This window comes from Melopsittacus undulatus, chromosome 12, assembly GCF_012275295.1.
Source record: "Melopsittacus undulatus isolate bMelUnd1 chromosome 12, bMelUnd1.mat.Z, whole genome shotgun sequence".
In the NCBI taxonomy this organism is placed as follows: domain Eukaryota; kingdom Metazoa; phylum Chordata; class Aves; order Psittaciformes; family Psittaculidae; genus Melopsittacus; species Melopsittacus undulatus.
Window position 1 is genome coordinate 16,942,759 of NC_047538.1, and position 21,148 is coordinate 16,963,906.

General features: G+C 46.4%; 1 protein-coding gene across 3 annotated transcripts in view; it reads right to left on the reverse strand.

Moving 5' to 3' along the window:
* ULK1 (unc-51 like autophagy activating kinase 1) overlaps nt 1-19,542 on the reverse strand; it is an 81,202-nt gene extending 61,660 nt beyond the window's left edge. For 2 of the 3 annotated variants that reach the window (XM_031047928.2, XM_031047927.2), the window contains exons 1-6: nt 19,103-19,541; nt 18,745-18,894; nt 17,841-17,933; nt 17,713-17,754; nt 2,799-2,831; nt 2,019-2,055 (exon numbers count right to left, since the gene is read on the reverse strand). In XM_031047928.2, coding sequence (XP_030903788.2) covers nt 2,019-2,055; nt 2,799-2,831; nt 17,713-17,754; nt 17,841-17,933; nt 18,745-18,834 — 295 coding nt within the window. In that variant the 5' untranslated portion in view covers nt 18,835-18,894; nt 19,103-19,541. Of the gene's footprint in view, nt 1-2,018; nt 2,056-2,798; nt 2,832-17,712; nt 17,755-17,840; nt 17,934-18,744; nt 18,895-19,102 lie in introns of all 3 variants that reach the window. The other variant, XM_005147728.4, reaches the window with a different exon arrangement.
* Between the last annotated feature and the right edge of the window lie 1,606 nt (nt 19,543-21,148).

Consider the following 21,148-nt stretch of genomic DNA (forward strand, 5'->3'; position numbering starts at 1 on the left):
AAAAGGAAGCACCAATGTCCCAATCACAACAGCTGCCCTTTACAGTTGTCATGGTGAAGTATTTTATTGGTAAAAGCAGAGCTAAAGGTAACTTTCTCAAATGAGGTCAGGCAAAGCAGGACCAAACCTTACCGCAGGCAACACTCGAACCAACCAAACTGGGGAAAACCTGAATTTTATTTGGAAAATACAATTCATCAACACTTTGTCAAACTACCCACCAATTGCCTGAAGCAGCCTCATTTGATAAACAAGGAAGTGAGCTGTATTAATAGCCTAGCAAACTGCACATATGCTTCACTTATGGGGTAGTGAGGGGCAGTGGAAGGGAGAATGTGACAATGCTCACATAGAAGCAGTAAGATGCACAGGAAGATTTTCTATAAGTCCATGTTTCTATAAATCACTCAGCCAGAAGCTGTGTTCTTGTTTACACACACAGCTTTGCCTACAGGAGTGTGCAGCCCAGTGCTTTAATATTAAGGTTCATTTCATGTGCGTGAAAGCTGAAAACCTGAGCTTTCAAAGCCCATGCATTCACTTTGCTGTGAATGGGTATCTGATGTTTGACTTCTCTTAAAAGAGCATTTCATTGTTAAAATTAAAAAAGAAGGTATGAAATACAAAACCATTTTCACAAGAGATTCATGTTCCACCACCACCAAAGATGCTTCTTTTAAACCACAATACTCAGATGCAAAACACCATGACTCAGGTAAGACAAAGCACAATAAATGTGGATTTAAGAAACAAATTCCTGACACTTCTTATCTCACATTTTAAGCAAGCAAAACAGATACAAGGCAGCATATTCCTTCAAGTACTAAATCCCTTCTGAAAATAATGCCCACAAATGTAATTCATTACCCCATATGAATAGTGCAACATACTAGCATCAAGCCCCAAATAATTATTCTAGGGATGCCAACACTAGCTTTAGGCAAATGTAAATTTAGCTTTTAATCCTTTATTTTGGCCATTTCCAGGCATCATGTACCTCAAATGAGGAGCCTGAAGTATTTTCCAACTGACTAGCTTTTAATTTGAACAATGTGAATAAACTTTGACATGCAAAACAACAAGAAAGTTACTTTGAAGAAGAAAAATACAGCCAGGCCAAGAGAAAATAAAGGCTCTGTCTGACTGCAGCTAAGTAGCATATTGTCCTGCTGCTTAAGTATTCAGGTGCAGTGTGATTTTCACACAGGCCAGGATACCTGTGTATTGAAAAACAGCCTGGGAGACTGAAGCCACAGAGCCACAACACAGCAGGACAACATGCAAAGCATGTTTCATCCAGTTTGATGGCTAAGACACGCTTCAGTTTCACCAAAAAGTTCAAGGCACCACAGTGACAGATACCTGTTGCTATATTCTCCAAAAGACCCTGAAGTTCGTAGTTTTCATCACCCTCACAACACTATTGCCTACACTACAGTCACCCTCAGTACACTGAAGAAAGAAATGTGTTCTGTCCTAGATGTGGGGACTGATACCTTTAGGGGTAAACTTAAAGCGAAATATACTCTTGGGATCTTATTTTAATCCAGTTCTATAGAACTGCTATTTCAGCATAAATACCTTTTTTCCAGTGACCAAGCAAAAGACAAACCATGTCCCCAGCAGTGATAAAATGTTTAATCTATAAGACCATTGAAACTAAAATACATAACTACTGACAACAGCCACTACTGACAACAGCCACTACTGACAACAGCCACTACTGACAACAGCCACTACTGACAACAGCCACTACTGACAACAGCCACTACTGACCTACATAGGAAAGACCACAAGATTAGCTTTTATTGTCATGGATTCTCAGTTTTCAACTGGTTATCACAGATGAACCTCTTAAAAGAGGAGCAGTGATACCCTGTTTATTTTGCAGGAATAAAAGAAAAAAATACACAATCTGCTTATTTAGATCTTGCACAACCCCCAGCAATTTTAATGTGTTTAAACTGTCAGTGTTTTCTTTTGAATACAGAGGATATTCTCCATATTGCTGTACTTACTGTGAAGATAGTCTGCCAGGTCACCACCATTACAGTACTGCAAACAGAACAGAAAGCTCAGTTAATGCAAGGCAAACCAAAGATAAAAAAGAAAAGCAGTAAACTTCACTAGGATGGTGTTTGTCATAGTGTTGAAACATAAATAACCACACATGCCAAAATATGTATTCAAAAGTTGGCAGAGAAAACCCCATTCCTGTAGGTCCCTCTTCTGTCCCATTTCCCCAGACATTGTACTGCGTTATGATACACCAGCATTAATTAGCTTTAGTGTACATGGATGGGCACATGCACATCTGAGAAGGATAAAAGCAGAACAAAGCCGAAGGGTCACCACTGCAGATACCACCGGAAAGCTGGGTGAGGAAAGCCTGGGAGCACCCATGGATGAAAACTGAAATTCCCCACATTGTGTTCCACATCATTGAGGAAAGTCAACAAGACCTTGGAGTGAAGACTCCAGAGGGAAAACATCTACTTTGCAGGCAGGCTGCATGGAGAAAATTGTCTTTCCATCTGTCTTTGAAGCACATACTACCCAGTAACACCCATCTGACCCCTGAGTCTTCTGACTGATTAAACCTGTGCCAAGCATGGCTGCTTGACAGCAGCAATATGAAGTGTCCCTGGCTGCTACCTTCACCACACCGCTCCAGTTCTGCTGCAGATCAGATAAGCAAAAGCATCACAGGTGAGACTGCATTCAGAAAGCACTACTGGTGTGAGCAGCTGGTCTGCTTACAAGCTTACAGAAATAAAAGGACAAACACACACACTCACCTCCATAACCAAGTAGACAGAGTTTGCCAGCTCCTGAGGAAACAGAAAAGGAGAAAAAAGACTTCGTAAGACTTATGCATTCAAATATTTCACATGCTTTACAACTGCTGCACTTCCTTTTAAACAAGCAAACAGTGCTCTGTTAGGATTCAAAGCGAAGAGAGGGTAAAAAACATCATTAATTCCTGGAAGATTGCTTACTTTGAAAGTGCCAGGTATTTAAACATGTTATTTCTTTCTGAGTGCGCATCTGTTTAACCAAGCAGATCTCCTGTTGTGGCTTGGGTCTTTATGTTCATTTCAGGCCCTTGGGATTAACAGTGGCATGCAACAAAGATGCTGGCACGCTACTATCTCTGAGCCTTAATCATTTCCACATTTAACTTGGCCCTTTATAGCATCTCTGCCCACATGAGCAGCCCTAGCCTGAATGGAGAGATAAGAGCAACACAACTTTGGGTCCTGCACTTCAAAACCGCAATTTGGGCCAACCGCTTTCTACAGCTGCATTAACAGAGTGTTATTATCAGGTGGCTAAAGCTTTCTGGATTATCACGGGGTCAACACCAGCCAAGCCAAGGCCAAATGTGTGCTCTTCTAAGTTTGCTGCACTGCAATGCTTCTTAATAACTCAAGAGTTCACCTCCAGCCTTAGCTGATGTTCTCCACTGGCTCCCTGGCCTGAGGAAGCACATACAAGGCAGTGTATCCATGGCACAAGCACAGGATACTGCAGAGAAGTGCATCAAACATACAGCATCATGGAGCCACATCAGAAACTGTGCAGTACACACACTGACACAAGCAGCTGCCAAACCACCAGCAGAGAACAAACATGAAAACAACCAGATGTTTCAGCCCTGGGTGAATGACTCTAAATCCTCCCGTTGAAACAGAAGTCAGGCAGAATCAGACCTACTATGTAAAAGCCTGGATGCTAGAAGTCAGTCCTAAACTCAAGGCCCAGTTCTGTAGAAGCACAGGCAGCAACTGCCTGTGTGAGTGCAGGAGAAGCTCTTAAAGCAGCAAAGAGACTCCCCTCCATTTCCTTAGCTCCAGGGCAGCATGCCTTTACTTACATGCTGCTTAGACACCTGCCAGCCCAATTCCTCTTCAGAGCCCAACTATAACTTCAAAAAGCCCCAGCATCCACCCTACCAGCCTTTTAGTTTCCAAGCAGTCTCCACTGTCTGCTCCCATCCTCTTTCATCTTGGCCTGCCCACAGGACTTTACCTCCTGTCAAGCCTGTACCAAACTGACTGCCTTTGTCAATGCCTCAAGTCCTCTGCACCTCCCATCATTTCTTTTGCAGTCCTCTTTTAACCTCACAAGGTGAAATCAGAGTTCCCAGATGCTTCATAGAAGACTTGGAGGAAGGAGGGAGAGGGGAAGATGCTGACTACCTTCATCCTACAGCTGCATGCAACATAGGCCACCTTCCCCTCGGCCAAGGCACTGGCTATCCAGCAGCCTCCCTGGTTCAGCCGTCCATCAGACCCCAGGGCTGGCCATCCCCAGCTCTTACTGCTTTTCTCACCAAGCCCAGCTGATCTTTTTGGAAGCCCCCTTGCTTGCCATAAACAGCCGTTTTTCTGTGTTACTTGAAGAAGGCGTTTGTTTACCGACCTCTGCATTCAAAAGCAGCACATGGATAAGTCATCTGCTTTCACACACACTTCAGATCAAGTAGGAAGCCAGACTGCGGTAGGGAAGCAGCACAAGAAAACCCCAGGCACCCTCACAAGCTTTGCACATGTTGAAGCACTGGGGGAACACTGTGAGCAGAGTTCAAAGCCCACCAGCTCCTGCTGTCCTCTGCAAGAACAGCAGTAAGCCAAGGTCTATGGAAGACACCCAGACCTTTTCACTTCTCCAGGAAGTCCAGGCGCAGATGTACCCAAAGACACAAGGACACATCAGATGTGCTGGGCTCAGGGAATGACTGTGGGGCTGCAGGCCACGGAGCTCACTACAGGGCAACTGCTGGGCATGGAGGAAGTGTCTGAAGTGGCTTTGCAGCCCTCACAGAGTTCATGACTGCCACAGCAACATTTTTCTTGCCTAAACATGCTGTGATAATTGTAGCTCAGTAACTCTACACATTTAATACGCATTGTGCCAGCAGGGTTTGCAGAAGCTTGATGTATCATTACCTATATAGAAAATGAAGGGGAAGTTTAGCTTACACAAGGCAAGTCCAGAAGATATTTGTAATAGTTATTAGCCAATAGCTAATGTACAGTGTACAGGCAGGTTGTTTTTCCACTGTATGTTATTTAAACACTCTGCAAACAAGCATCAAGCAAGCAATTGATTTCTGGCAGCCAGTGTGTACAGTGACTGGGGTTAAATAAGGACCTGCATAGGCAAGGGAGATGCTCTGCTCCATTTCCCCAGCAACAAAGTGACCTTGGTGGTTGGTGGGTTTATCCCACCAACACAGGTCGAAGAGATAAGAGGGCAATGGCTGAAAGGCTTCTAGGGCAGAAGCAGGTGGTTCCACCAACCATGCACTGGCAACAGCCCACTCTGAACACTCCAGCCTCACTAGGAAGCACTCCATCCTGCTGCACACACACCCGCTGCAGCACAGGAACACGAAGCAAGTGTATCGTCAGCTTGCAGACACCCATAGCACGGGTGACAACTTCCACATTTGCAACTTCAGCATTTCAAGACCCACTTACCAGAAGGATTTACGGGAATTTTGCCAATGAAACTAAACATTTATTTCAGGAAGGGCCCTGGAAACAAGCTCTTGTTTGGAAAAAGCCAGTAGCTTACTGCGGTTTCAACAGATACAACTGTCTAAAGAGATTTCTGGTTTCTCAAATGGACTTCTCCCAAGCTGATTCAGCAGCAGAAACCACTTCTTTCCCTTTTTTATCCTTTCACAGTATTTACGATTTGTTCATTAACAAAACAAGGGAAAAATACTGCAAGCTAAATTCTGCAGACTACCACTTTTTGTGAACAGAACCAAAATGTCAAACCCTCTTATTTCCACATCAGCAACAAGAATAATGTTACAGTTTGCTGTATTTCTGTAGAGGCTCAGGTCCAATAAGTGCTACAGATAATTTACCTTGGACCTCTTATTCACATGTGCCATTCCATGCAGCCAAAGCTAATCCTGTCACTAAACAAGCTCGGACAGCACAGAGGCAACCCCCTGAGTTCTGCTCTCATCACAAAGTGCAGCAGTACCCTGACCATGCTCCACAACAGCAGCAAAAGGCCGCAGCCAAAGAGATTAAGCTGATAATTAATCAGTCTGGCTCACTGCCTGACTTGTAGTTCTTGCAGCAGAGGCCCCAGCGATGAAGTTACAATTTAATTGAGTGTAAAAATAGGCGACGGCCTCTACTGTCTACAAATAACACACATCTGCTGATGGAGGACAAAGAAATGAAGGGAATCCATATAGCAGTACAGCATAAATCACCCCAGGACAGCACTACGCTAAAATTCCCCACTAGGACACTAGGAGGGATGGCATTATGGATATCAATATCCAGCAGTCCTGTCGCCCTTTAAATTGTCTCTCCACCCCTACTGGAAGGTGGCATGATCCTCTTCTTGGAAAGTGTGTGCTTAGGTGTGTCCAAAGGGAAATGTCTGGGTGTACCCACAGTTAGTCATCGTCCTACCACAGCCTGAAGAGTCTGAGAGAGGAAACTTCCTTTGAGAAACCCTCCTCTGCTCTTGATCCCAGCCCATAGCCTGACACCAAGTTTAGAAAGGTGCTCAGGAAGGAAAAGAAGTTGAAGTTTAATTACACAGCACTCCAAAACTGTCTGAGCAGTGCTGTGCGCTCACCAATCTGTGTGGGATGAGTGCTGTAATAGACACTGGGGTAAAACCAGCAAAGGATGACTTCCACCTCATACAAGTCCTCTTTTCTAGGAAGACTGGATGGATGAAGGAGGAACACTTTGAAGACAAACGCAGCTCCACTGCTATGCCCATGTGCTGAGCACCATCTGGCTGACAAGGGTCCTACTGCCTTCGGGAGAGGATCTGTATGGATTCAAGTGACCAAAACTGGTTTTGTTACTCTCCTGAAGAACAGAGTACCACTGCCCATTTGTTAGCCTCCCTCTGATGGCAAAGGTCCCTGTTTTGTGCCTCTCAGAAGATATCTACCACGTGTTGCTCAACACCGGCTTTCAAACAGCACCCGGAGCAGCTGCCAAGCGCAGATAATTGCCACACACAGATCTCTGAACAGGGCTCGAACTCATTAATTGTACAACACAACAGAAGCAAAGCTGAGGGTCTGACAGTGGAAGATAACCTTGACACCAACTGAAAGCTAAGCTTTTCCACTCTGTTTTGGTTTGGCTTTTTTTAATGCTACTTCCCCTACTTGCTGCAGCAGCACATCACATCCGCCTGTTTTGCCAGTAGGATCTCATGGAGTCAGAGCCCTTTTGGCCTGTGGTCTCTAATCATCACTCTTCTGACAGGCACACTGGAATCATGAACAGGGCTGTAACAACCACAGTTTTGCTTTATAGAAACCAATCCCTAGGCCAATGGCACCTGGAAAGCCTCTATCTAAGGCCTGAGAAACAGAACCTACCCTTCTCAAGAGGAGGAAGAAACTTTCCAAACAGTAGAACCTCTTGGTATTATTTCATTGTGGCTCACAGCTTGGCTTGAGCTGGCTAACCTCTGAAGAGTGAAAGGAAAACCGTCAAGGATTGGCTCTTGACGCAACTACTTGAAGGGAAGCAAGATAAAAGACAATAGTAACATCAATCTGAATTGCAGGAGCTCCTACCAATGCTCACCCTTTGGAAAACGGATCTGAAGAAAAGAGCTAAAAGATATTCACATGCCTTTTGACATCACACAAAAAGAAAAACATGTCTTGGAGCAGACTGTGTTTCTCTGTTCTCTGGTCCTGGTTGTTCTCTTCACTTCTCTGCATTTTACCAATAAAGAACTTGCGAATATTTCAAGCAAGTTTCCAATTCAAGAGACAAAAATTAACTCAGATGAAGGAAGGAGAAAAGGGAAACTACTCATCCACTGAGTATAATCTCCTCTGCACAGACATACAATACCACAAATGTTTCTCAAACCCAGACACAGCTTCACAGCCAGACAAAAGTACATTTTAGGATAGATTTCTGGGATTCGAGACATGCAGCCAGTGAGGTCCTACACCAAGAAAGTTAGCACATTATAAGGAACCAGCAGTACCTTTCCTCTTGTGTACAGGCTACACTGAAGTGACAAATCTCAGTCTAAGGTAGCAGTCACACGTAAGTATGGTCCAGGGGACGATATGCAAGCAACAAAGCCCATAACTGAATCATAGAATTGTTCAGGTTGGAAGAGGCCTTAAAGATCATCTAGTTCCAACCCCCTTATCTAATTCAGAACTTCTTCCTAATATCTACTCTATATCTTTGTCTATTCTGGATAATCCAGGTCCAGCAACAAAACCTACTGCTACTGACTGGAAAGCATTATTACCACAGTCAAAAGATATTTGACTTCCCAGAAGAATTTCCTCATGTAGATCCCAGGGAATAAGCATAAGAAGCAAGACCCACAGACCCACAGGTTTAGGCATTGGCTCTTGACTGCACCCTGCTTCTTACAGACCTGTCAGCTTGCTCCAGGATGCAGAGCAGCAGTGCAGAAGCATAGGGCAAGCAGAAGGGAGGTCCTGTAGCATAGAAATGGTTTATGGCCAGCCTCACAGCAGGCAGACTTCTGTAGGACCAGAGTAACAACGATTCCAAGGACCACTGATACCTCATTCCATGCACTACGGTATTCTCTGCTTACAAAACAGATGAGCTGGTTTAGGACAGGTTGTACTTCAGAGATTAAAAACAGCAGGAAAGCTATCCTCTGGTTCTATACAGGCTTCAGGAAGGGAGGGAAAGTATTTCCTGTCCCCCTGGCAACTGTCCTAAAGTCTGACTGTCTGACATGAAAAAACAAACAAGACAATGTCATGTCCATGGAGCTAATGCTTGCCAGGTAGCTAACAACCACCACAGGAAAATGGCAGGACAGCTGGTAAGGCAGCTCAATCTTCAAGTGACCTGAAGGAGCATCACAATCCCTTCCACTGGACGTGAGACTTCTGCAGGTTCCTTCAGACCAGCTGCAGTTCTGTGGCTCTCTCCTCCCCTACCTACAGCCCTGTTGACAGGGCATTCTTCTGCTGGCTTCACCCAAGTTCACTGCAGGCCTCGATCAAAGCCCTGAGGTTCAGTGCTCTTGCTGGATGGCTGATGGCTACAGCACCTGCAGAGAGCTCAGACAGGAAAACATGACTCTCCATCAGAGCCAGACTGTGCCTCTGCACAGTAACACACACAGCAAGTCAAAGCCGAGAGCTGCACCCCAGCCTAACCACAGAAACCAAAGTATAGGATTAATGTCATAATGAGACAAACTGGCAGGTTTCACAGGTCACAGAGCTGCAAGGCAACACCAAAAACACACATCAGAGCAAACTGAAGACTTACGCTGCTGGGACGCTGGAAAGCAATCACTTACAGCAGCCATGCTCATCTGGGGGTAGTGCTGCACCACCTACACCAGTGTGTGCCCCAGCTGCCAGCTCATGGAGAGGCACTACTGGACAGCACACAGCATGGGTCACTTGTGTGCAGCAGCCCAGCCAGGGTAAGACTACGGAGGAGAAAAGCAGCACAACCCTGAAAAGGCTGGACTTTCTGACATGGAGTGGAAAGAAGCAGTAAACCCTTTGCCAACAGGCAGAGTAAGAGCTAGCAGCTTCTTTAAACAACAGCAAGCTCTTTTTTGCAAATGGCAATGCACTGTGTTAATCCCATCCAGGGGGAAACTTCAGAATCCTAAAAACAGCTATAAAATATTCAGAATCCAATTAGTTTTTCTGTATTTATTCCTCGTTTCCTTTCTGCATCAGAGCCATATCATAAAGTTAACATTTCAGCTTGAATTCCCCATTACCTTAAGCTCATTCACATGTACTGGAATTAAATCCTTGCATGCCATAACATTGCATTTTACAAGCCTGCCCAAAGAGCAGGGGGAGTGCTGTGGGGTGATGTGGACAGTAAGGCAGGCTACAAGAGTGAATGCTTCAGTTTTCATCACACACTCACTGAGACAGGTGCAAATACAAGCAAACTGACTCAGTCTGGAAGTTAGATTAATGCAGTGCTACCAGTAAAGTTGGGAACAGCCTGGGTTTTTAAACAGTGTATCCCAAACACAATCTGATACCCTTCAGTAAGTGTTTTTAATCAACTCTTTGACATCAGAAGCACAGCCTCCTCAGGGTTTTCTATGGCAGCTCCATGACTGACTGGCTTCTGCAAGTCTTCTCTTACATCCATTTATTTCATACTTCATGTACCACATTTATGAAAACACACACACCCCACAAGGGTGTTATCACACGGAGTTTAAAGAAAAAAAAAGCATGGGATGGGTTTTCTTTCAAACAAAAATTGTCTTAATTTAAGAATGGAAAGCCAGAACCTGGGCTTGAATCTGCAGCAGTTATAACCCTCTCGGGTTTAACAGAGGATGTTTTAAACATCTTTAGCACACTGGCTACAAATGCCAACTAAACACCAAAACACTGCAAATGAAGAAGCCTCCAGCGAGAGAGCAGCCCAAGTGCCATGCGCACGGTGGCACTGAGCAGCAGACACAGCCCATGTGCTCCAAACCCACTCAGCAGCCCCAGGGAGCTGTGTCTCAGCCCTGCTGACACCACCTCACCCTCTGCTGCGGTCCATGGGGTTTCCCATCGCAGCAGCTCTCACAGTCTGGGTTACCAGTACGTACCAGGCCAGCTGGGAGGCTTTCCCTTCCCAGGGATGTAAGACCCTTTGCTAAATAGGTTCTCCAGTGACTCAGAATCCAGCATCTTTCATTCCCCCCACGGGAACCATGCTGTCTGGTTGATTTCTAGTGTGCCAGCTCAGCTGACCTAATTCCTCCTGTTATTCTGATGCTAGGAGACAAGCCAGGTGCTCCTGCAGCCAGACAGAACATGACTGCCCTAAGCAACCAGTGATGCAGAATTTGATTCATTTCTATCAGTCCCCCTTGAAATAACCTTGCTCAATAAACAAATGCAGCTTTGAGAGTCTCACTTTGCATTTTGAGGGCATCTCTTTATGTTAAGGCTTGCACATCATAAAGCAGGAAACAACACACAGCTAAAGCACCCCTCTGCTACACACTGAGCACAAAAGAGGTTCTATAGCTATTTGTTGGTGGAGCTTTTCCCTGGATCCTGCTGTGGACATTTATTACATTTCTGAGAGAAGAACCTTAACATCTGAAGACAATTAAGATGGCTTCTCTTAAGCAAAGTATGTTTATGTCTGTACCTAAGAAACGTTCCCTTGGAAGACCACATCACTCATTCACTTTCCATCAAGCTTGCCATTTACTGCTGCTACATGAACATGAGTAACAGGAAAAAAAAACACAAACAGAAAAAACCCACCCCATCCAACCAACAAGCAAAACAAGAATGGATTTATTTTGAAACAAAGCAAACCAAAACCCTCTCCCTGACTTTGCAGACTGAAGACCATCTCTGCTGACCACCCCTGTGCTTAGCATCTCATTTCCCACTGTATCTCCTTGCCTGACATCTGATAAATGCAGTTTACCTCATGGAGGACAAGCTTCAGAGGACCAGAGCTTCTTTAGGAGTTTGCCCAAAGCAAACCAGAGCCATCCAGTCCAGATCCCTACCACCACCACCTCAAGTCTGCTGTTTGCTAGTCTGCCTGTTGTGCAAAAGCTTTTCAGTTGGTATCAACAAGTGGGAAGGGAGGAAAGGGAATGGAATAAAGACAGACACAAAGTGAACTGTATCCTCAATTCTCCACACATGATTGAGCATTAAGATGAGCTTTTGAAGCACGATTTTACTGCAATTCCACAGTTTAGGGGCAAGTCCAGTCCAGCCACAAAATAAAATCTTTCATTTGGGCTTTGGTTTGGACCTATAAATACCTGAAAGATCCAAACACTGATTCTCAATCTGAATTCAATCCCACCCAGCCACCAATGAGGAAACACCTCTTCCATCCATTTTGCACATCTCCACCTCCTTGCTCTGCACACTCCAACCAAAAGCATTCAAATCATCACAAGGATTTAGACTGTGGAAATTTCACTCATGGAAACAGTGATGGAGCTTCAAGAAGAGCAGCACAAATAGCACCTCAGCCGTTACCAGAACGTCGCTGTCAAACTGCAAGCACAACAGCCTACCAGTTTCTGATTACTCCTGGGAAACATTCCTTACTCTGTCATTACAGTCTGAGTAATGCTACCTTCCTCAGGCGCTTCAGAGGCTATTAACTTCCACGCCGCCAGCTCTTCCATGACACCTTAATCATGTGAGAGGAACACAGGTATGTGCTTTACACACAGGATGAGTAGAACCGTGATCATAATTTCAGAAATGCAACAAGACAACTCCCTCTAAAAAAAGCCCATGACTCCTCTGACGTCTATATTTAGTGGTCAGCATTTGCTAGATGTTTCTGTGACCTGCACAGTGGGGTACTCTGCTAGTGAAGCCAACATTAAACACAAGTTCAAGACTATAACATTCTCTCTTCTGCATTAACATAGCCATTTTGGTCCACTGAACATTCAAGCCTTGTTCTACAAAACTACAGGCAGAGGCTGATTGGGGTTTTTTGTCCTTTTCCCCTTTTACTTCTAAATTAAACCAGATCAAATCTTCAGTAACAGTGATTCCCTTCAACAGATGCGAGGATGCTGACGGAGCAGCATAGCAGACACCCCATTCTTGTCCACAGTGCAAACAGAAAGAGGATTGCTTGGCAGTTGAGAGAAGCCTGCACTTTACACCCACTCACCAGGCAGCTCGCCAGCTTCGCTCGGGGATGGAATTAAAACAGGATTTAACCAGGCAGGCAGCCTGACCTCAGGAGTGTGAACTCCCAGACACAGAGTGCCTCCTTAGTCATTCCAAGTGTCAGTAGTGCTCCCAAGACAGGGCACCTGAACAGCAGTGCCCGAGGAGCAGAAGATCCTGCATTAGGTGGCATGAGAGGTAGCGAGGCTGGGAGGTGACACTGCAGCACTGATTCATCCGACATCACGCTCATCAGCAAAGTGCTGCAGCAGAAGCGAGCAGTGCTGGAGGGCACACCAGAGGACACTGCTGTAGATGGAGCTCCAGAGGTCCCGGGGGACAGCAGAAGGCACGTACACAACATGTGGATTAGCAGCTAAAGGCTCTGTGTCGGAAAAGGGTGATGGTGCAGAGAGCACAACAGAACATCACAGCCCAACAACCATGGTCCTATTGCTCACAAGGACTTTCTATACAGCAACAACAGAACAAGGCTGCTGTTACCTGGCTGTCAAGACCAGCCCAGGGTGACTGATCATTAAACTGAGAAGTATTTATTCTGCCACCCATGCCTTAATCCATGTGCACAAGAAAATCTGCACTGCGAGGACTCCCTGTTCTCTGTCTCCAGGAGCTCCAGGCAATACAGTCACCCCAGCAGAAGTATTGCTGATGAGTCTGTACTGCACGAGTTAAGCATTACTGGCAGCTCAGCCTGAGCTGATGAGTACAATCAGCCTGCCTGACAAAAAATAATGGAAAGCAGACCCTCAGGTAAGGCAGGATGAGCCAGAAACTTAGCAGCACAGTGCCCTGTGTGCTTCCACAATCAGTCCATCCTACCTGTGCAGAAACTGGGGGGAAAAAAGCCTCAACAAACCAAACAAACCCCAAAACACCTGATGCCCACACAACCACGCTTACAGCTAGACTGCTTTAAGAAGCAAGCTCAGATCACAGCACACAAGAGGAGAAAACATGCCAGTGAAATAATCCTTCTTCCCACTTCATGCAGGAAACTGCTTTCTAATACTCAAAGTGTTATTTATGTCCAGGAATAGCAGATTTTCTGCTCTAGCACCAACACAGCCGCATGTGAGAGCTGTGGTTGTCACATATTCAACCAACCTTCCTGAGGCAACTGGCACAGGGAAGAAAACATACCCAGAACCTCCCATTGTTTTATAAATATGTAAAGGGTGGGTGTCAGGATGATGGAGCTAGGCTTTTTTCAGTGATATCCAGTGGTAGGACAAGGGGCAATGGGTGTAAACTGGAGCATAGGAGGTTCCACGTTAACATCAGGAAGAACTCCTTTACTGTAAGAGTGACAGAGCACTGAAACAGGTTGCCCAGGGGAGGTTGTGGAGTCTCCTAGGTTGGAGATATTCAAGGCCCGCCTGGACAAGTTCCTGTGTGATGTACTCTGGGTTACTCTGCTCTTGCAGGGGGGTTGGACTAGATGATCTTTCGAGGTCCCTTCCAACCCTTGGGATTCTGGGATTGTTCCAAAGATCTTAGCTACATTAATTTACAAACCCACTTCTAATGCTGGCAGAAACTGTGTAGTGCACAGTGCTCCCAGGATCTGACAAGTTTAAGAGCTCCCTTCCTACTACCACTGAATCCCCTTAGCTAATCAAGTGGCCTCTGATCACAGATTCAATAGCCCAAGTTACAAAAGAAACCAAAGCAAGTCCCACACAGCAGCCCACACGCTGCTAAGCTTTTGGTGTCAACAAGTGTGAAGAGCTGAGCTGATCCTCAGGGTTTCAGAAATCAGTTTTCCAAGAAACTTCATTTCCAGACCAAGTGCTTATCCAGCAGAAGCCATCACTTGTACCCTTGTTGTCATTAATTTCCACCTTAAGGAACATGAATTATTTATCTGTCTCCAAAGTAAAGACTTCTGGTATGCAGATGTCCCTCTAGACTGCTGCATTCTGGAGACCCCAAACCAGCTGAGGAGTCAGGGATTGCTCAGTAACAATTAATGTACTCTCTGTATGGTGGAATACAATTTTTACCTTATGCCAAATATCCCCTGTGACTAGGAAATGCCCATACCACAACTCCATACAGACACTAAACAGACAGTACTTCTAAAAATGCAATACAATATGATTTATCCTCTTTTTGAGCAGGGGCTCCTAGACTATTCACAGTACCTCTCATTAATACTTGAGCATATAATAATGGGAATATGCATATTTCATTTTGTGAGCCATTCTCATGTAATGATGCTGCTCTTAGGACTCCAGTAAGGGGATCTATAAAAGTCCAGACACTGCACTTTTATTCATTAAACATTCACCAGTATCATTTATTCCTAGGAAGCTTATTTTGTCATTATTTATGAACAAGTATCAGAAAGATCTATAAAATGAGAAGGAACACAGGAATCTTCCTGGATTTGAGGGATAAAATAAGTGTGACAGGGTGCGAGCTGCTGTCAGTATTAGGTTTCAGCATTGCAAGTGTCTGTCTGGGGCAAATCCATCATTACATCTAAAAATCTTGAGTTGTTTGAGGCCTGGTTAGCATTAGCTTTTAACCAGGAAAATGCAAACGAAAGCATCATTGGGTGTAATCACTTGCTTACAGCCTGTGGTTTTGGCAACCATTTCCTTGTGTGTAGGGAACATGTGAGTAAAAGTTAAAGTCGCTGTTGACAGGCAGTGCAGAGGAAGGGACAACACAAAACGCAACAGACAAAGCTACAGGGCAACATTAAGATTCACAGGAAATGTTTTTTCCTTTTTGCTCTTTGATGTTGTATTACAAGAATAAACTCTTGAGTTCTAGAAAGCAAGGGCTCAGTTAGCTGCAGCCATCACATTTTTGAGGGTAAATATATATGCAGTTTTGAATGAAGCAACTGATCTTGTATCAGAGGAACAAGATGAGTAACAAGTAGTCTTTTCCACAAAGTAAGGAAAGATGGGCAGAAGCCAACCTTCCACAGCACTGCACTTGTACCTCCGCAGATAACTCAGTCATACAACTCCTAGGCAGACTCAGAGCAATGCCAAGCACTCGGACACATACACACAGAGCCTATGTGGGTAGGCTGCATCAGGCTGTGTCTGATGACCGATCACCTCACACCACAGGAGACTCCACACCCAGGCAGCACTACATAACATCCAACCCTACCTAAGTCATCTCATTTTGTCCAATAAATCAAATTACCCAGGTCATATAAGAACTCTGACAAAGCTGGTAACCAAATATATACCTGGGCAGGCCTCAGCCCAGGACCATTCTCAAGTTCCTGTCTCATGGTAGCTTCTTGCTCGTATCGCACCAGGCTACACTGCTAATACAGCTAATTCAACTAAAGCTCATTTGCCATCACATAAAGAGAAAAATGCATCGCTGCAGTGATGAAATCACTGCTTTTGCAGGAAATGTCTTTAAGCTGCTTCCTACCCAGTCCTTACTTGAAGCAGGGAGAGGAACAGAACACGAACAAAGGTTTTGAAAGATGTGCAATAAACAAATCCAGCAGCATAATGCTTCATACAAATGCAAACTATAGAGGAAGCACAGGAGCAGCCACTTACTCCCTCAACTGCAAAGTTATTAAGTAAATTTAGAAGGTATAGAGGACAATAAAGACACCCCATGAGATCTAATGCCCCAAGTGGCCTGTGCCTTAAGGGCACTTCCCCAGCTCTGAGCTGCACTTGAGGCCAAAGGCAGTCCCTGCTCTGCAAGACCAGCTCTAAAGGGTGTTTCAGACACAATGCACAGCTGACCTCTTATTCAAAGGATATTTCCAAGAGCCAATCCCATTCCCAGCAGCCTTTCCTCCCTCACCGAGCAGCCTGAAATCACCGGCATCCACCTCTCACCAAAACCATGGCAGGCACTAAACCCTTCCCAAGGGCTGGCTCCCTGCAGCACCTTGCCATAACCCCCTGCTCTGGCAGAAGGGGGCACGGTGGGTGACACAGCCCTGGGGGGCCGCAGCACGGGGTGACAGGCAGACTACAGCACCCAGAAGGCATTGCAAACAGGCCGTACCAACCGGCTGGGAGACTCGTGTCTGGGCTGACGCGGAAGCCACCGGAGCCAATCCATGGGAGAAGAAGGAATGTCAACAAACACGGCAGCCTGCAGGACACGTGATACCCGGGACAGGGCAAGCAGCGCTAGATAAGCCACCCCAGATACAGGCGGACCAGCAGTCACGCAGCCCTCACTCACTGACATCAGATCTTAGGGTGGCACAGGCTGTACCGCATCCCGCATGCCAACCCCTCCATCCAGGGCCAGGAAGAAACCATTTCAGGCTTTGTGATCCTGCAGTGCTTTTTAAAAAGCATCCCAAATATCAAACAAAAGTTGCCCCATGACCCAGCAGGATTTTCTAACTAAAAATTCAAGGAGAAAAAGTAAAGCCTTTGGATAACTTGGGTTTCAGAGCGGATCAGTTTGAGCCCCTTAGATTAGATCTTGAGAGCTGACTTTGAAGGAAAAAGCAACTGTGGGAAACCACAATAATCTAAAAATGTCTGATGCAATTTTTAACACTTACTGATTGCCACAAGGACAACAGAAAAATGCAAATTAAAATCCTCTGGAACTGAAGACAATCATATGCTACAAAGTCATGCTCACACTATTTCATATTACCTAAGAAATTTTCTTAGGGAGTGTATCCAGACCAGAGAAACAAAATAAAAGGTAGGCATGCCAAGAATAACTACTGTAACTTCTATTTCTAACATAGAACTTATGAGCTTCCAACACAGTCATGTTCACCCCACACTGCATTTCAACATCCTGGGAGCAGGAGCTCCCACCTCAACTCCCAACTGCAACTCCCCACAGTAAGAGTTCTGTGGTCCAGGCAACAATTAATATGTGATCTGCTCGGCAGTATTTGTATCTTTCCTTAACTTGTAAGAAGGCTTTTTTCCCCAGAATACACGTTTGATTGAAAAACATCTCCTAAAAACTGAAATTCCACAAACTCCATTCAGCCCCTCCCCAGTTCAGAATGCTTTGACATAATTGAATGTATTTACCTGGAAGTCGTACAAGGCAACGATGTTTTCATGTTTCAGTTCCTAGAAGTAAAACAAAGACCATAAGCCAGGAGCAACAAAGGGCATACAGAACAAAGACTGAAGAAAACAAGACAGTCTCCCTTTACCTTTAGTATTTTTATCTCCTTGCCCAGCAGAGTTTGAGATTTTGCAAGGTTCTTCTTGTTAATGCATTTCACAGCTACTTCCAGCTCAGGTTTCTGAAAGAGTTCATATGTAATTCAAAGATAAATGTAAATTAATGGTGAAATTTACATTAGGATAAGCCGCCTCTTAAAAGGTTACAAATATTACTGAAAGAAGTGTCTCACAGCACTGGTAAAGGCCTCTCACTTTATATCCCAATGCCTATCCCTCACTTGTTCAGACTTGCCCTTTCCTGAATTATGCTTGTCAGCCCAAGGAGAAAAGCCCAAGGTTTGGGGGTTTTGATACTGCTTTATACAACGATTATCCTCTTATTTAATCACTAGAAATAAATGCACTGTGGGAGCCATGGCTTATCCCAAGCCCTAATGATGGAAAATCCACTGCCGGATTGGCTTTAGTTTATTTACCAGTAAGCCGTTTCCCCTCGTCTTGGAAAAATTAAGTGAAGAAGGACAAAACTTCCCACATACACACAAAGCAACAAAGCAAGAGCCCTCTGAACGCTTTATAGACAGCGGGTGGTGGGGGGGGGAGGTCTTTTTAGCCTGGTTTCAATGTAAGGGCCGCTTTTGGGGAGGAGGAGGTCTCTGTGGATACCTTCCCACCGCAAGGTGAAGGCACCTGCCCGGGTCCCGGTGGGACACACGCCTGCCGCCCAAAGAAGCTCCAGAGATAACAACAATAAACGACAATAAACATGTCTCCCATCGCCAGCGCTGCCCCAGAGCTCGGGGCTGATACCCAGGCTAAGAATAGCCACCGCAGCCCAGCGGGGACGGGGTGACCGGGACGTGGTGTCCAGCTCGGCCCAAACCTCCTAATGAAAAGGAAAGGTAAAAAGAACAAGAAGGGATTGTTCACCTCTTTGTGCCTGCCTTTGAAAACGACGGCGAAGGCTCCGTGCCCGATCAGGTCCTTCCTGCTGAACTCAAACTTTCCCACCGTCTCCATGGCGCTGCGCCGGGGGTCCCCGGAGCCGGCGGGGAGGCTGCGGCCAGGACGGCTTCAGAGCTGCAAAGGGACGAGGAGGAGGAGGATGGCGGCGGTGAAGGAGCTGCCTTTAAAGCAAACTAAACCTCTCCCAGTCCAAACACAACGGGGCACCCTCCCCACCGCCCCCCCACAAAGCGCAGCCAGGGCCGGAGGCCGGCTGATGGGGGGAGCCTCTATCCTATCAGCCCCCCTAGCGCTCAATGCCGGCCGGGCTCCTCTTCCCCACCTCGCCCTCGTCCATCGGCTGCCTCTTCCCGCAGAACGGCCTGGAGCTGGTCATTGTCAGAGGCCGGGCAGAAGTTGGCTGCTCAGCAGCGGGCCTTCCCCATCTCCTCCTCAGCACAGCCCGGCGCTGCTCCTCCGGCAGCCGCTTCAGGCGGGGCTCCCCATGCCGAGCCCCGGCCCTCCCCGCCTGGCAGGCGCGGCTTCGACGAGAGTCCACCTTAAGCGCGATCCACCTTAACTCCTAGTCCACCTTACGGGAGCGGTCCACCTTAAACCCGAGTCCACCTTAAGGGCCGCTTCGCGACCCCCGTACACAACGAGGCCGGGGGGTACCGCGGGGGTCCCACCGCACGCCCGGGCTTCAGCCCCCGGTGCGGCCCGGACAGAGCTCCGTGAGCGCGGAGCGGAGCGCAGGACAGCGCAGAGCGAGCGGCGGCCGCGGCGCAGGCGCGGTGAGGGGGGAGGTGGCGGCCGCCGCTGGAGGTGGGGGGGAGCCGAGCCCGGCACATTTAAAGGCGCCGCCGGCCCTGAGTCAGCGGGCGCACGGCCCCGCGTGCCCATCGCGGTGCCAGCCGATGGGAATGGGGTGTGAGGAGGGGAGAGTTCTGCCACCTGCGCCTTTGGGATTGCTCCCAACAGCTAAAGGAATGGGTCCGTTTGGGTGAATGTTCACCACAGGAGCAGTGATGGGGCCCACCACCCGCAGCATCACTTTGCCTCCCCATATGGCCCTTCTCCACACCCTGCAGTGCCAGGGACCATGGCTCCTGTGATGGAACAAACCCGGCCTCCAGCATGCATAAGAGGCGATTGGGTACCTCCATTGAGCTCTCCTCTGAGAAACCGGTATAGACACCCAGTGCTGGAGCTCAATGTGAAAGCTGTGTTGTGATGAGAAACCTTTCCCAGCCTGGCAGTGAGTTTCGGCCATCCTCAGCCTGTTGCTGGGCAGTAACCCGCAGCTCTGCCCTGGGGGTATAGGCCTGCAGGGCATCCACTCCACTGCAGGAACCTCACACCTGCTTCATGCTACCCAAACCCACTCCTGCCAGCCATGGTGGTATCTTGGCCACATGTACACTCAGCCCAGATCATCTGCACCCTTATCAAAGTCTCCAGAGCAGAACATCATAACCCAGCACACATCGCCTTTGCTCACACTCAAGTTTGCTTTTTACAGTCACACCATATCAACACCTACATATTGATGTGTATACCAAGCACATGCTGCTCTTAACAGTGCTGGTGGCTACAGACACCCAGCACAGAGGGTTCTCAGTATCATGATGCTGAGTGTCTGCACGAACCCCTGCTCTCACCAAAAACTAGGACCAAGCAGCATCTCACAGCCTTGTTTCATAAACAAAAGCAGTGGCTGACTGATGCAGCACCTGACTTGTGGTCTGTTGCCCTTGGTTGCTAGATAACTCATGTTCAGATATCATCCTGCACTTAAGATGCTGGTGGAAAGATGACAGCATATACCAGGCACCAATATTAAAGTAGCAGAGCCTGACTGGTAGTAATTTGCATCTCAGATTCTAGCAGTTATTAAATACTTGGTGGGAACTGTGAAAGCAATAAGGCTATTCTTCAATGGGAACTTGATATCAGCATCTGCTGAAGTAGCCTTTAAACCAAAGCAAGGCTAAAGTACCTTTGTGATTTCAGCAGAAATGAAATTAAAAGTTACTTTTTCTTAAATACAATATACTTAAGTACTTGTTGTCTTCCTCATTTCTAGGCCTCTGCCATCCAAGAGGTCAACAGTTTCAGGCTTGCATCAATGATCACAAAGGGTTAATTAAAAATTAACACAGAAACTGGTAAAAATGGCAAACATCAAACTTGCCAAAACCCAAAATATCAAGCTACCTGCCAAATGACAGACACAGGAATTTATTTGCCAGTAGTTAAAAGCTGCTGTCTCTGATGCAGGTAACAGCAATTGCAAAAGTTAAAGGCAGGAAGTGAAGAAAATGTTCTGAAGGTTTTTAGATGATTTCTAGGCAGGCAACATCCCCTGTACTCACTGGAAAACAGCCAG